Raw genomic sequence first — 16,120 nt, 5'->3', positions numbered from 1 at the left:
ATAAAAAGTATTTTTTATTAATAAAACTCCTCTAAAAACACTGGACTATAAGCATATCTTCCATTCCAAACCTAATAACCGGTGCAAAACAATTATATTTCGATACATTCGCCGACACTTGTGGCTACAACCGAAAAATGTGAAATTTATAAGTCCGGCTTAACCAAAAAATGCTTAAATTACAAGGATGCGGCGATTTTACCATCAGCTTGGAAGTTTTTAATTAAAAAAGTCACAGGAATACATTAGATACGGCAAAAGGATTGCCTAGAGAACTATAGACTATAGATTTTTACAATGTACACATGTAACATTGACATATTTTATTTTATTATTTTCTATGTTGTTTATATTAGTTTTAGTTTACGTTATCCAGCGTAGCGCGTGAGTTCTTTTTTTGTAGTTTATTTCAATTTGAAATTGCTTGTTTGAAATTGTATTCGAATGTAGTTAGCCTGACGATGGCTCATGGAGTGGGCCAAAAACGTTTGTTTTTGATTAAATTTAATTAACGTTCTCAGCATCAAGGTGTTTTTTGTCTTATAATTATATTTCTGGCTAGCATTTTCGGTCCCTCCACTGAGACCTTCCTCAAGCCTATATTTCTTCTTACACGATCTTTTTCAAAACGATTTTTGAACAATCGAACCTTTAAAATTTTCCGTTATGCACGTGCCACCCGATTAAATCGAAAAAATCGAACAATTCTGATTCAAAGCGTTGAAAACCTCCGTAAATCTTCCAAATCCTATGCTTTAATCGCATAACCAATCCTATGCTAATTAAGACCGCTCCATCATTCCTCTAAAAGTATCTTGCCATCCCTTTTATTACGATGTCATATACATTCTTTTTCTAACATTTTATCACTTTCACCAAACTGCCCCTCCCTAAATGAATGAATGGGAAGTTTAACGAACTAAGGGAGGGGCAGTTTGGTGAAAGTGATAAAATGTTAGAAAAAGAATGTATATGACATCATAATAAAAGGGATGGCAAGATACTTTTAGAGGAATGATGGAGCGGTCTTAATTAGCATAGGATTGGTTATGCGATTAAAGCGTAGGATTTGGAAGATTTACGGAGGTTTTCAACGCTTTGAATCAGAATTGTTCGATTTTTTCGATTTAATCGGGTGGCACGTGCATAACGGAAAATTTTAAAGGTTCGATTGTTCAAAAATCGTTTTGAAAAAGATCGTGTAAGAAGAAATATAGGCTTGAGGAAGGTCTCAGTGGAGGGACCGAAAACGTTAGCCAGAAATATAATTGTTTTGCACCGGTTATTAGGTTTAGAATGGAAGGTATTTTTTATTGTTAGCAAGGAAAAGGACATAGCTAATTTCTCCAGATTTTCTCTACAAGCGGTAATTTTTTCATTATTTATTCAGTATTTTTATTAAATTTTTATTGACAAGACTATATCTTGTTTATAAAATTGTACTGTCTGCTGTGTTACCAGCTTAGAGGTATGAAGGAGTACATGTCAGAAGTTGCAATTTGGCACAGAGTAATAGGTGCCCAAATCATGCGCGCATAAAAAAGAAAAAGACTTGTAGGTACTCTGAGGACCGAGAACCGAGTCAAAATATAATTCAAAATGGCACCACTCTCTACAAACAGGTAGTGCGAGATTTGCGCATGCATTGCTCATTGGGAAGTTGGAAATGCCACAGGGGTACGCTAATGAAAAAAGGTTGGGAACCACTGGTCTAGAAGTTTGTAAAATAGTCATACTGTTACAGCATAAGAAATTATGAGAAATGCCAACAAAATAAAATCAGAACATTCAATTCACATACGAGCGTGAAGAAAACAGATTAATTATCTGGACATTGCAATAAAAAGATTCAACAAATGTCTTCATATTTGTAAGTTTGAAAAGTATGTAATGTAAAGAAAACAATAAATTTTAAGTCTTATTGCCCTATAGAGCTATGGAAAAAAATGCATTTAAAATGTAACTAGAAAACATAGAACAACTTGTAACAAAGACACAAAAAAAAGGAAATCTAACAACTATACAAGAAGTATTTATTGAATGGATATCCAATGATATTAATAAGAAAGTAGTATGATAAATATATGAATAACAGATATAATGTTAAAAATAAAAAAAATTGTTTCTTTTCCATTATATAGAAGAAACTTTCAAAAAATATAAAAGAATATTTAATAATTCATTAATTACACTTGCATCTTATCAAATAAATAGGTTATCAGTGAGAGAAGATTGGAAAAATGGAAAAACAAATTATCAGTAGTAATTTATAAGATAATGTATACATGTGAGCAACAAAAGCTATATTGGAGAGATGAAATGTCCATTAGGATAAAGATTGGCAGAACACATGGTGGCAATATGACTTAAAGACACAAATTCACCGTGGTATCAGCACTGTGAGGAAAATATATGTGTAATAGATAAAAATAACATTAAAATGCTGTATAAAGAAAATAATATTGTAAAGTGGAGAATCAAAGAACATTACACAATAATTATGTATAAAAATAATGTTAATTTAAATAATGGTATGGTAGTTGATGCTGCTGGGATAGGATTATATTAAATATAAATGGATCTTCACATGGTTCACTTGTCATATGAATAATGAAAGTAAACAAAATGATTGTTTTTGTATTATACTTAGTTTCCTTGTTATACCACCCAGCACTACAACTGAAGAGGCCTGGACTAAGTAATCTAGGTGAAATGCATTTGGAGGTAATGAATTTTTAAAAGTATCAGAATATAAGTTATTCCTTTTACTGTGTAGCATAGCTTTAAACGTTTATCCTCTAAAATCAGCTTAGAAAGAGAAGTCACTTCTTGCAAATGTTTTAAAATCTTTTATTTTAAGATATTTTTAGAAAAATTCTATAAATTACCCAATCCCACTGAGAGATTTCTTTTTAACTTTTTAAACTTACTGTTAGAGAATTCAAATTTGAATTCCCTAGAGTGCTTGGATTTTGTAAAAAATTCTCAAGTACTTGACTACCTGGATTATTTGAATATTAAGTTACATATTGTTCATAGAAAATTATGCTCAGATGCAAAGCACTTTGAATTCAAGTTGCTTGTTTGTAAAATACACTTACAGATAACATTCATATTGAATAATAGGAGAGGGAGAGAAAATTTTTGAAGCTGGGAAAATCCTACTTTAATGGAGTACCCACTTTTCCTGCATTACAGTCTATTCGATTGACAACTGACAATGTGAGTTGGTGAGAATAATTTGAAAATAAAATCTTTGAATAAAAACTGTTTCAGGCCCAATAATCCTTTTCCATGCTCTTAGTCTCTTTTTTTAGGGGAAATCTCGCCACATAGAATAAGTGTTCCAGTCTTTTCAGATAGCCAAATTATTTCAATAACTATTGACAGAATGTTAGTAGTTTCAAATTTCATTATTAAGATCTGAAGTAATTTTAAAATGTATATTTTAGATGAATCTATATTTTTAAAATATTATTCCACAAATAAAACAATTTTTTTAATTATATAATTTTAAATTAACTCAGGTATCTGAGTATTTTATAAAACAATTATTTAACCACATTCAAAGTTAAGTATTTTGGATTCCATAACCATTATCCATGAAACAAATGATTAGCATAAAACACAATTATCACTATATATTTATGTTAACCAAACTGCAGCTCACAAGCTGTACATGGCTCTTCTAGACCCTTATTGTAGCTCCTATATAGTAATACAATTTCTTTTTCTATACTTGAGACATACTACTTAGATACATGTAATATTGTACTGTGTAACTATATGGAAGCGGCAATAAGGGACTAGAAGAACCACATGTCATTTGTGAGTGCAGTGGCTGTATACAAAACACATCACAATTTGTATGTAATGTTTTGAAATCCTGTTAGGAATGCAAACAGATAAGATGCTTTCTGGATTTATGAAGGGCAAGAAAATAATATTATGCAACATTTATTATGAGATAATTATAAGAGAAAACTGTATGTCTATAATAGCATACTAAGGAATACAGCTATTAAAAATTAAAAAGCAATTAACATTATTATTTACTTACCGGAAATTTTGCTATTTTGACTGTATTCTTGACTTCCATCAGGTTTTATCATATCAGATAATCCAACTAATACTAATCCAACTATGATAATTAATATTCCTAACCATTCATATCTCTTGATAACTCGACGAAGGAAGGCAACTGATAGGAGTCCAGTAAATACAATTACTGCACCTAATTTATATTTTAAATTATTCTTAGTCAATTAAATTTGAGTGTTTTTTTTTGTTAATATGAAAATTAATTATGTTAGTAACAGCTAGATTATCAATGTAATTGACTAGAAAATAATTATCTAAACCACCAGTCCTCAAACATGGCCCACAGACATATTTGACTCATTACCTTGAAATGATAGAAATAGGCCTATTTTTTATATACTGTATATGTAATATTTTTACATCTACAAGGGTGGATCCAAAAACAGGTAACAAGGGTAATAAAAACTTATTTATTAATAATAGACAGAAAATACAAAAGGGAAGTAAGAGGCATACTTGCCAATCACTTTTCCACATAATCACCAAATCTATTTAGGCATTTATCTGAATGCAGGACCAACTTATATAACCTGGCTTGGTAGAAATCATGTCCCTGCACATTGAGCCAGTTCTTGGCAGCTGTATTCACATCACTGAAGAGAACCTTGTTCCAGATAAGTGTTTCTTCATCTATGGAAAAAGGAAATAGTCTCCAAGTGCCAAATCTGGGCTGTATGGGGGTGGCTCTAGATTTCCCACTCAAACTTTTGCAGCAATTGTTGAGTTTTGCAAGCAGTATGGGGCCTAGCATTGTCATGCAGGAGGATGACACCATCATTCAACATGCATGGGCATTTGTGTCAAATGTCCATAAGAAACGAATCACAGCTCACACCTCCAAGCAAGACCACTTTTCTAAACATCTTGCCATTTCAATCACTCTGATGCATCAGCAAACTTACACTACCTACCCACACAACTGCTGTAAGACAACTAGTACCATCTGTCTCCACTCGGGGGAAAAAATATTCCCTCCACATTAATTACTTTTCAAATGCTGGTGCTTGTAACCTTTTTATTGGATCTACCTATATACCTACAAGCTATGTGCAATTTAGCCTGCCAATCAAAAAGTTTGGGCACCACTAATCTAAACAGTACAAAATTATATTAAAAATGAACAGTATTATTATTATTTCTAAATTTTCGAGAAGGATTAATTTTAACAATTTGATTTTCTAAGATAATTTAGTTATGCAGCGGATCGATATACTCTGCAAGGTTCGAAGGAAGCTTCGACGAATCAAAAAGGATGAAAGTCTTTTGATGTCTTGAGAATGGCAGAGGATGGGCGACGGCTTGAGCAGTGTCCAAAAGGGACACCAGTTTAGAGAACTATCGATGATGGTAAATGACGATTGTCATCGATCCCCTCCTTTTTCATTAGGGGTCCTTTGTGGGTTTTTCCCATGACCTTATTAGGAATTATTATACGTCTGGGCCAATAGTTAAATTTCAATCATTGGTTCCAGGTGACACATTCGATGTGTCACCTTAAAGAAGTAAGTAAGTCCATGGGAAAAGTTTTAATCATATCCTTCATGATTTTTTGAATAAAAATTTTTTTGTCAAGTCCAGGCTCTCACAGGTGCCTTTTCCACTGTTTTCTTCCATTCCTCTCTATCCATTGCTGATTTTCTTAAATTTGTTTACACATAAGTGTAATAGTAAACTAAAGCCAGTCACCACATAAATATAAGTTTAAACCATAGAATCTGTAGTTTTCAATTATTTAGTAATGTAATAAAATATGTTTTTTCTCTTTCAAATTCACACTAAACTAATAATTCAAATTATACATATTAACCCAGGATTTATTTTCATTATTGAAAATTAAGGTAATACAATTGTATTGTGACAATGCGCGAAGCACCCTCTATGCTTCGGCACCATGGTACCGAAGGGTCGACATTGCGTTGGTCAAGACTGCAATGACTAATTCGTCAGGACTGACACCACTGTCTTCTAGGTAGACACAGAAACCTAAGTGGTCGCTAATTTTGTATTTTCTCCACGCGAGTGGTTGCGTTGTAGGCATTTGGATTAGATACGAGGGATGGCACAGGTTGAGGAAGTGCACCAAACACAATTATATCAATAACAAATTTTGTTTATTAAGCTAGTTCTACAAAAAAATTATTATCTCATAGTAAGGGTTACATCTGCAATATTAACTAGTTCGTGAGTTGGAGAGAGAGAATTCACATATAAGGTTCATAGATACCTGGTAAGGGATCTGAGGCAAATCGAAGGATTCAAGTTTACCTTTGGATGGAGGTGTGCACTTTTTCAAGGAGTCACTTTAAATGAGTTCACTTATTCACGGTGTTCACTTTATGGAGTATGTCACTAAGGATGCAGGGAGGTCACTAAGATAGCCAATCGTTGAGGAAACTCTGACTAGGACAACCTTTCAATGGTGGCGGATTCTCGGAGGAACGAACTGTCCCCTTTTTCAGCGGACAAACTTCTGTCGTGGACCAACTGTTGTCATCATCAGTCATTGGCTTTTATTGGGGTCCTCCCTTTTTTCCCTCTTGCCCTTTTTTGGCAATGTTGCAGCACCTATGTCCAATAACAATTTCTTGTTGCCAAGTTCCCGGTGACACAATGTATCATCTTGAAAGGGAAGTGACTCCACAGAGGGATAAAATCATATCCTTTACAATTTTAACAATTGTGGGAAAAATTATAGCAAAATTTTAAATTAAATTTTCAGCCAAAAATATATTTTTTTTTCTCAAGTCCGATCATTCACAGTATTACCTTAATTTTCAATAATAAAAATAAATAACTCAGTAATGATTCAAACCTGCATGTGTAATTTGTTCAGTGATTTCATGTAATTATTATTTATACATTAGATTTGATTGTTATAAACCAATCATATACAATAATATATATAACACAATTTGTGTATTTTTGCATTACAGTTTTATTCAAACAATATTTAATACTTCTTAATTTTTTTTAGTTGCACCCCATTTACTAAATTTCAGGCTTATAAAAATAAATAAAAATTTTATATTAAATAATTATCTAATATGATTATATGGGTGGGATTATATGATTATATAGTAAAAAGTTGCACCCTTTGTAACTTTTATTGAAATCTTTCCAAAGCCAGTATGTGTATGTATGTAATTAAGCAATATTTTGCTCAATGATCATATGCAAAGGTACTGGAAAAATTTTATGAGTAACATCCAAAGCTTTCACTACCTGATAAGAGCTATTGATTGTTATGTGAAAAATTTTTGGAAACTGGAAGTGTCTATGCCAGAAAAAGTAGATGACCATCTGTTTTAAGAAACAAAAAAAGGGAAATGTGTGGACCTAAATAATGCTTTCTTCAACCAAAAGTTTATGAAAACTTTCTATTCAGACTGCATTATTTTATGGTAGTGCATAGAAAGCTGTGAAAAACTACACCTGCATCCATATCATCATACTCCAAATCTGGGAAAGAGTTTGTGCTTGCATTCATGAAAATGGAGGACATTTTGAACACCTGCTGTAATTATGCCTAAGAGACTTTTTTGTAAAGAATACATTTTGTTCTATTAATAATAACGTTTTCATGTTTCTGTTATTAAAACTTAATGTTTTATGTTGAGGGTGTAACTTTTCAATCACCACGTATATGCTCTCATCACAATGGATACCCATTGTGGTGAGAGGCAGGGCAACCAAGACAAACCAAACCCTGAAAAATTCCTAGGATTTTTTTTAATCATCCAAAATCAATCCTGGTTCTCCAGAGCAAGTATGCTGATGCCTTAACTGCTTTGGCCATGTAGTTCAGCTTGGGAATACCTATTAGTTGTATTTTGAACACAATGTGCAGAATATGCAAATAATAAAAACTTTGCAAATATCTGTTATTCACTTTATGCAGCAGTTGAATTCTTTTTTAAATAAATATATTTAAAAGAAATTCTCGTCTAAATTTTAAATTTCTAATATTTCTAGACAGAATTCTAGACATGATTTTATTTTCCACTTGTTAAGAAGTTAAAAACTATTTCCTCTGCTCAAAGATCATGTTGATGATTATTGAGATAGAATGTCATTGTTTACATGGAGTATTTGAAAAAAGAAGAAACAAAAATTTGTATTGTGAAACCTTATAAGAATTCAGATATATTTTCAGAGTAAGGTCTGAAAAAAACCACCTTTTTTCATACACCATGTTAATTTAAGACCACATTGCAGTAAAAACCAGTGAGGAGGTTCAAGAACCTAAGTCACATATTATTCGACACCCTCCTTACAATCCAGATCTGGCACTATCAGACTTCTGATCATTTCCAAAAATAATGATTTTCATCAGACAGATAAAGAAAAAATTATTTTTAACTAACAACTGTTAATGTTAAATGTTAACTACAAATTTTGTATACTGAAATTTAATGTAAAAAATACTATAAGCTCTAGAAGATTTGAAGGAATAAAAATTGAAAAACAAAATAATTTTATACTAACTTTTATTAATACTATATATAAGTTAAATACAAATATCATAATTTTGAAAACTAGAACTAGAAAATAGATCTAAAACTAATATTATATAAATTAAACGATATAAGAACAACAATAACATACATACCCCGAAGCATTTGAAAACTTGAGGCATACGTAAGATTCAAACCAATATACATTATGGATGTACCAGTCATATCGCATAATGCAGGTAAAAGAAAGATGAATGGATTAAATTTTTGATTTCCACTAATTGTAACAGGATATTCTTCTTCTGGTTTTTGTTTTCTTTGATAAAGGCAGAAAATTAATTTAAATGTTAGAAGACAAGTAAATTCTCCCAGAAACATACCAACAGCCTAAAAAATAAATTAAAGTATTAAATACCTAAACATAATAACTGACTGATTTAAAAGTAACAAAAATTTAAAATAAAGCAACAGTGAAAGCACAACAGTAATCTAACTTTTTCCTTTGCTGAAGTTGAGTTAACAGTGCCATACTTTCATGTATTAAATATATTCTCTCTAAATACAATGAAAGATTACTAGGGTTCCATTTGTCATGATGGTAACAAAACAATATAACAGAAATATGAAAAACTAGTATATACCACTTTTATAGAATAATATCTCAACTTAAAAAAAAAAGTTAGATTACTATTGCATTTGACCTTTCAGTTATAATAGATAAGTATGATTCAAATTTATCATATAGCATTATAATTATATACAGTGCTATTTTTAGGCAGAAACGTCATTTTAGGGGAGAGAGGGTGACATTAGACTTGCCATCTGACATGCATTGGGCCGGCCGGACCAGCAATCTGTAATCTGTATCTATTCTGTATATGTATTAAAAGACAAAATGTTCCATCACCACCACACTCAAATAATGCAAATTTAAAAATTAATTTAATTTAATTTGAAACTTTCAAAACAACTTTTAAATGGTTTTTAAATACATTGTTTTAACTTTCAATTGATTGGATTTTAATTAATTTTGGTTTCAGTATAAAGACCAGAGTTTTAATTGAGTCAAAATTTGAAAAAATTGTAGCTCAATTAAAACTCTGGTCTTTATACTGGAATTTTTGAATTTAAATAACATGACTTTTGAGACAAGTATGATGTAGAGGCAAGCCATTACTAATTTGAAATGAAAGAGCATATATTTTAAATTAAATAAATTAAAAATGATTAAAAATTGCACACTGGCATTGTGACATCGTCACAATAAAGAATTGCTGATTATTATTTTATTACTTTTAAATTTAATTATTATTTTCACTTTTAATTTATTTAGTATTAATTTAGTTTTATTTTTAATAATTTTTATGTATTTAATTTTACAGTACTTTGCCTGCATTTTTAAACCTTTAATTACAATTTTTTTTAACTAATTGCAGGTCTTTTTCTTTTGTGACACAATTATAGAAATTGTTTTATTGTTTCACACAAAAGATTACTCAAAAAATTAAAATAAATTTAAATTTGATTATTTCATTAATTTTTGTTTTATAAATTTACCTGTATTTAAAAAAAAACTTTTTTAAAATTTTAATTATAAGCAAGTTAACATTGATTGAACTATTGGGCTATCTAGTTTCAAATCCTGACTGGCAGTCTGCAAAAATATTTAAGTGTCAGCAAAACAGTTGAAAATATAAACAAAATTACATAAAAATTATTTTTAAAATTAAGTATAAAACTATTTTTAATATTTAGTGTGTTTATTTATAATGATAAACAACTTTCTCATTATAATTCTGAAAGATTGTTATGATTTACAGATGATGCTGTAATTTATTTTTTGGCCATTTTTTATTTTCTTTTATTATTCCTTCAGGTTTAAATTCGTAATGTGTGGAGATTTTAATTTAGCTTATGTTTACTGGAATTTCTCAGGCCCATCTTATAGCATTTTGGACATTACAGAAGTTAATTTTTTAAATGAAATTTTTTATTTTTTTAATTTAACCCAGATAGTTTCTTTTCCGTCAAGAGGGAATTCCTATCTCGACCTGTTTTTCGGTAGTAACCCCCATGCTACCGCCTACCTAACCAACGGTTTTCTGTCTGACCACATTCACCTTGAAGTTTCTCCCTATTTAAATTCTAGTAAAATGAAGCATTTTCTTAATCTAACCTCTTGGTCCTAAATTAACCAGAGAAAAGTTGCCGCCCACATCTGTTCTGTGAATTGGTCTTTCCTTAATTCTAATCATATCAGTATTAATGCAAAGTCTGACATTACTTATAAAATTTTTTTATCTACTATACATAATATTTTGCAATTCTGTAAAATCGGTATTTCAACAGAAATGATTTATTTATCATCTATAAAAACTAGCCTACATAATTTACTTTGAAAACACTGGAACAAATGAAGAAAATCTGGTAATTCCTACAATCTTCACTTATACCATATCATCCAAAAACAGTATTACTATGAATACCATACTTATTTCCAAAAAAGTTTTTAATAAAGTTACAGAGTCCTTTTCATCTGATCCATGCACTTTTTGGTCTTTTATACACATTTTTCTAAAAGATTACCAAATAAATTACTTCTTGTTCCGGAAGATAATGTTTATAATGTATACAATAATTTTAAAAAGATTTTCCACAATACTTCCTTATGCCATATTTTCTCCATTATCCCCTCACTTCTATTCACATAAGCTTGCCTTTTCCTTTAACAAAGTTCTTAATGCCATAGATACCTTAAATAATTCATATAACAGCCCAGATCTAATTTCGTCAATTTTTTATAAATCCTTAAAACCAATATCTTCTGTTATTCTTTCCATATTATTATCTATTTCTGCTAAAAATAGTTTTGTCCCTAAACAATGGCTGTTTTCAAACATTATAGCTGTACCTAAAAAAGACAAAAACTCTTTCCATCCCATTTCCATTTCATCTGCCATGTTGAAAGTTTTCAAAGTTTAATTAGGTTTTCCATTACTGGTTTTTGTAGACTTTAAAGAATTAAAAGCTAGTGGCTTCCTTTCTTCAGTAACACATCACACAAAGATTCCTTATGTGATGTGTTACTGAAGAAAGGAAGCCACTAGCTTTTAATTCTTTAAAGTTTTCAAAATTTGTTTATACCGTAGAATTTATTCTACAATTTCGTCTAAATTAATACCAATTCAGCGCTGTGGCCTACATCACCATTCCACCACAACTACCAATCTTTTGAAAACTATATCAATAATATTTCAAAATTTTGAAAGTAAGCAATCTGTCTTTATAATCTGTATAGATATTAGTCAAGCCTTCGATTCTGTAATTTCCAATTTCCTTCTCTCAATACTCAGATTACTTTGATCCTGATTTTAAATACTGGCTTAATAATTATTACCTCCTTCATATCTGTAAAATTACACTTGGTGATTTCAAATTTTTGGATTTCTCTCCCTTATGTGGAATACAGCAAGGATCCCTTAAGCAGTCTATTTTTTTCAGCTTATTTAAACAATATACTTGGTCATATTACTTCACCTATATTATCCTATGCTGATGATATTAAGTTGATTAACCATGACCCTCATGTCCTACAGTCTGATCTACTCAATTTATCTTCCCTTTTAGAAAAAGCTAACCTAAAAATTAATTTACAAAAAACTGTAGTCATGTGTTTTTCACTCATTCATAATTCTCAGTTGTCCACATTCTACATTTACAATATTCCCATTAAAAATGTTAATTCTTATAGTGACCTCAGAGTCATTTTTTATCCTAAACTTACTTTCAAAGGACACGTCGATAAGATTATTAAATCTTCAGCTATTTGTTGTAGAATTCTTTGGAATTTTTGCAAAACTATTTCCTCAAAAACAGTCTTACATTTCATTTATTTTGCTAATATTCAGTCTCCACTTGATTATTGTCTGCCTATATGGGCTATGGCTGCATCTTCCCATTTACAAAAAAATATTAAAACTGTTAGATAAAATATTTCGTATTCTAAATAAACTCTCTAATCTTCCTTTTACTCCTAATGCTAATGTTGTTAGATCCCAGTTTTACCGAATGTACTAAATACTTTGATCATTTACCATATTTTCCGGTGTATAAGACGACTTTTTAATCCAGGAAAATCTTCTCAAAAGTCGAGGGTCGTCTTATAGGGCAACCCAAACTCTATATTTTAACTGTAAAAGTCAGGGGTCATCTTATACGCTCAGTCATCTAATATGCCGGAAAATACAGTACTTTTATACAAATACTTCCATGCTTCCATTCATTCAGATATGCTGTGCCTAATACCCCGTTCACACTGAGCATTTCAATCTAGATTGTGACCAAGGTCGGCGACTATGCCTTGGTGTGACCTCTCTCGACCGTTTCAATCTCGAATGAAACGAGGTTCAATCGCAATCGACTCAAGAAAGTTCTTGAAACTAGATCCAGTCATAAGAGAGATCCCACAATCCCACGCAAGCAAGAAAATACAAGATGGCTGTGGAACACGTGTTGGGCTATTGACAGAGAAATAAAAAAGATATTTGAAGAAACGATGACATCTGTCTATTATTAGATATATGGCAAGAAAAAGTATTTATTTCTTATCAAAACTTCCATTTTGTGTGTTGGTATTCATGACTTACCAAGTAGTTATGCCAGTTTTATCATCACGTGTAATAGCTGGGTTGTTTTCAAGCAGACTGCCTGTACAAACAGCACAATATTCGACTGGCGACAGTCACAATCCAGATTGTAGGTAAATCGAGATCGAAGTGAGTCGTGGATTGTGTGCGAACGTAGTATAAGAGTTCTGCCGCAAGTTACTTGTAACCAAACTTGCTTATTTACCCCATCTTCTAGGCTTTCCATTTCCTTCAGATCATTTTTCTATCAGTCAGTTCAGAATATGGGCTGTGTGGAACACTCTCTACATGAAGATTTTCTTCATTTTAAATGCATTTGTAAATGGTTACTTACTGCATAGCCTAGTTGCTCAAGCCCTAACAATTCATAATCAACCAACCATAAGTGATCAGAGCAGTTCATTAAGTTAATATACAAGTAAATTTGACATGGTAATAATCAATTGGATACAAAAACTGAAAGACTGGTGCAGGGTGCAACTAAAACAGTGATACAGAAGTGTATTATGCATGTTCATGCAAGTACAGTAGAGCATCGATTATCTGACTCAATTGGGGACTGGGGTTGGTCGAATAACTGAAAAAACGAATAACCGAAAAGTATGAAAAAATACATTATTAGTATAGTATATTAGTATATCCCATGTAATTAGTATATTCGCTATTAACCTACTTCGTGTTGAATTTTCATCAATGTTAAGCCAAGCAAAATTTTTTTTTAAATAATAATCGTCGCTATTGTATCGTTAAAAATTATTTCTTTATTTTACACAAAATAAATACAAAAATAAAGACAAAAAAGAAAATTAAGCCTGGTTTAAATACTGGCCTCTCTTTCATGGTTGAGCCAGTGTTGCCAGCTAAAACATGCAAAAATTTAACAAAAATAATATTAAAGTAGCCAAGACACAGCCAAATATTGTAGCATCACATCACTAGCGCGCATTTGAATTTGCGGACTAGAACGGGGTCGGTTAACCGATTTGACGGTTGATCGGGGGTCGGATAATCGATGCTCTACTGTATTAAAATTTCGATATACCATCCAAATGGAGAAAGGTCACCATACAGTACCGAGTCTGTATTTGATCACTTGGAAGAGATAGTGGGACTCAGTAAAGTATGAGATGTAATAAAGCCATAAAGATCTTTGACAGCAATATTTGAGAAACTACACCTCTTTTAGATAGCCCACTGTGTTGCATAATATGTTGACAAGATGTTCACAGTGCATTTGTAAAGCTGTCAACAGCTAAGTGTACAGTTTTAAACATTTTTGATTGCTAGTAGTTTATAATTTTAATGTTTTGTAAGTGTGAGTCTTATAATAAATTCTTTAGAATAATTTTGCCTCATATTTTATAAATGATGTTCACCTAAATCAAGAGAGCCATAACACCAGGGGCCAAAATGCATTTTAGGGATATATATGTTATCAGCAAAACCCGATTTTATGCCAAACTAGTTTGGCCTAGGCCAAACTAGTTTAGAATTATTATTCAAGTAGGCCTATATTAATGGTTAAAATAAAATTAAATTTGTAAAATCTTGTCAAATTTAATTAAATATTTCATGAATAAGATTAAATAAGTTTATAATGGATAAAATGTCTTGTTCCTAGAACTTCGCAAGTTGAAAAAGTAATTATTAATTAAATGTTTTTAAATTAATGAAAAAGATATATTTTACAATTCTGATTATCATTTTGAATCGTATTGTGGTGGTTTGTATCGAGAGATTTGTAAGTCCGTGAATAAACGTTACAAATAGGAACACAGAAACAAATATGTGTACGATTGAATATTCCTTTAATGCTCTCCAAACACGGTTCTTTTTTTATTTATTACAAAGAGCCCAACTTGACAGATTTATAACCTAGTAGCCACACAGCAAAAGGGGTCGCCTCTTATTCTCGTACAAGTATATAATACATGCGCGCATAACACAAAACCTTGATAACTGACTTAAAAACTAATCTTATGACTACCTTAAAACTGATATAACAGGGAAACGGATAGAATTAGAAAAGTAGAGAAAGTATAGAGAAACAGATAGAAAATACCTGGGTCCACGTTGATTGAGCAGTATCCTCGGGAAAGTGCCCTTTCACAATCGCGATCTTTTATTCTTCTTTACTGATTCAGCGGTTTGTTATAGAGGTTCTCCGACTCTGGGTGTTCTCTAGTCCCTCGTGCCTCTTATTCTCTGGCCTTGACAGTCCTCTCTTATACCTGTAGTCCCCTTCCTTTCTCTCTCTTCAGAGTCTGAATCACTGCCTTGTACATCTGTTCCTTTTGAGGTCCAGCCAAAAAGTGTTCACCTCTCATCTTTCTTTTTACCTCAGGATCTTCTTTCTTTTGTCTATTCCCCAAATTTGGGGAAGCCCTAATACCCTACTCCTTTGTTTCACCCTTGGTCCTTCCCCTCAAGTAGTAATGGTCGACATAGAAAGTTTTTGAAGATAATAGAAAGGAAATAGAAATATAGAAATGAAATAAAGGAATTATGAACTATATACAAACTATACTATGGCTGACAGCCACAATATAAGTTTCAAAAAGTTATGTGAGGACTGGATTAAACCGGCCAGTCCGATTTTAAAATTTTATTGTTCAAATCCCCTCGAGATAGCGCTCAAGATTCAAAGGATGTGCAGCCTTCCGTCGTCAAACTCGCTTCCCTCCTCTCCGGATCCGACTTCTGAGTCACGGAGATCGACTCATCACCCTCCGTCGCGATTGGTGATCGCAGCGGACGAGACCCGGAGTATATAAAGAGGGGAGATATCTGAGGACGGGGTCGCTGAAGGTCCGCATAAGACGCCCGACCCGTAGGATCAGTCCCGAGAATCGAGGGCCGAACCCCCGAAGCCCGCCGACAACGAGCCACCCCAACCGATCCTCCTGCTTACCTCCACGA

At 31.9% G+C, this 16,120-nt stretch overlaps 1 protein-coding gene across 1 annotated transcript in view; it reads right to left on the bottom strand.

Annotated features, from left to right (window-relative positions):
• Positions 1-16,120, bottom strand: part of LOC136983815 (solute carrier family 35 member F6-like) — a 37,189-nt gene that overhangs the window by 12,865 nt on the left and 8,204 nt on the right. Inside the window, exons 3-4 of the mRNA XM_067280681.1 lie at positions 8,711-8,942; positions 4,061-4,234 (exon numbers count right to left, since the gene is read on the bottom strand). Coding sequence (XP_067136782.1) covers positions 4,061-4,234; positions 8,711-8,942 — 406 coding nt within the window. The remainder of the gene's footprint in view (positions 1-4,060; positions 4,235-8,710; positions 8,943-16,120) is intronic.

The sequence above is a fragment of the Centruroides vittatus genome, unplaced genomic scaffold (assembly GCF_030686945.1).
Source record: "Centruroides vittatus isolate TY-2023 unplaced genomic scaffold, ASM3068694v2 contig_89, whole genome shotgun sequence".
In the NCBI taxonomy this organism is placed as follows: Eukaryota; Metazoa; Arthropoda; class Arachnida; order Scorpiones; family Buthidae; genus Centruroides; species Centruroides vittatus.
The sequence above is the reverse complement of the archived record's forward strand: the minus strand, read 5'-3'. Positions and strand labels throughout refer to the sequence as shown.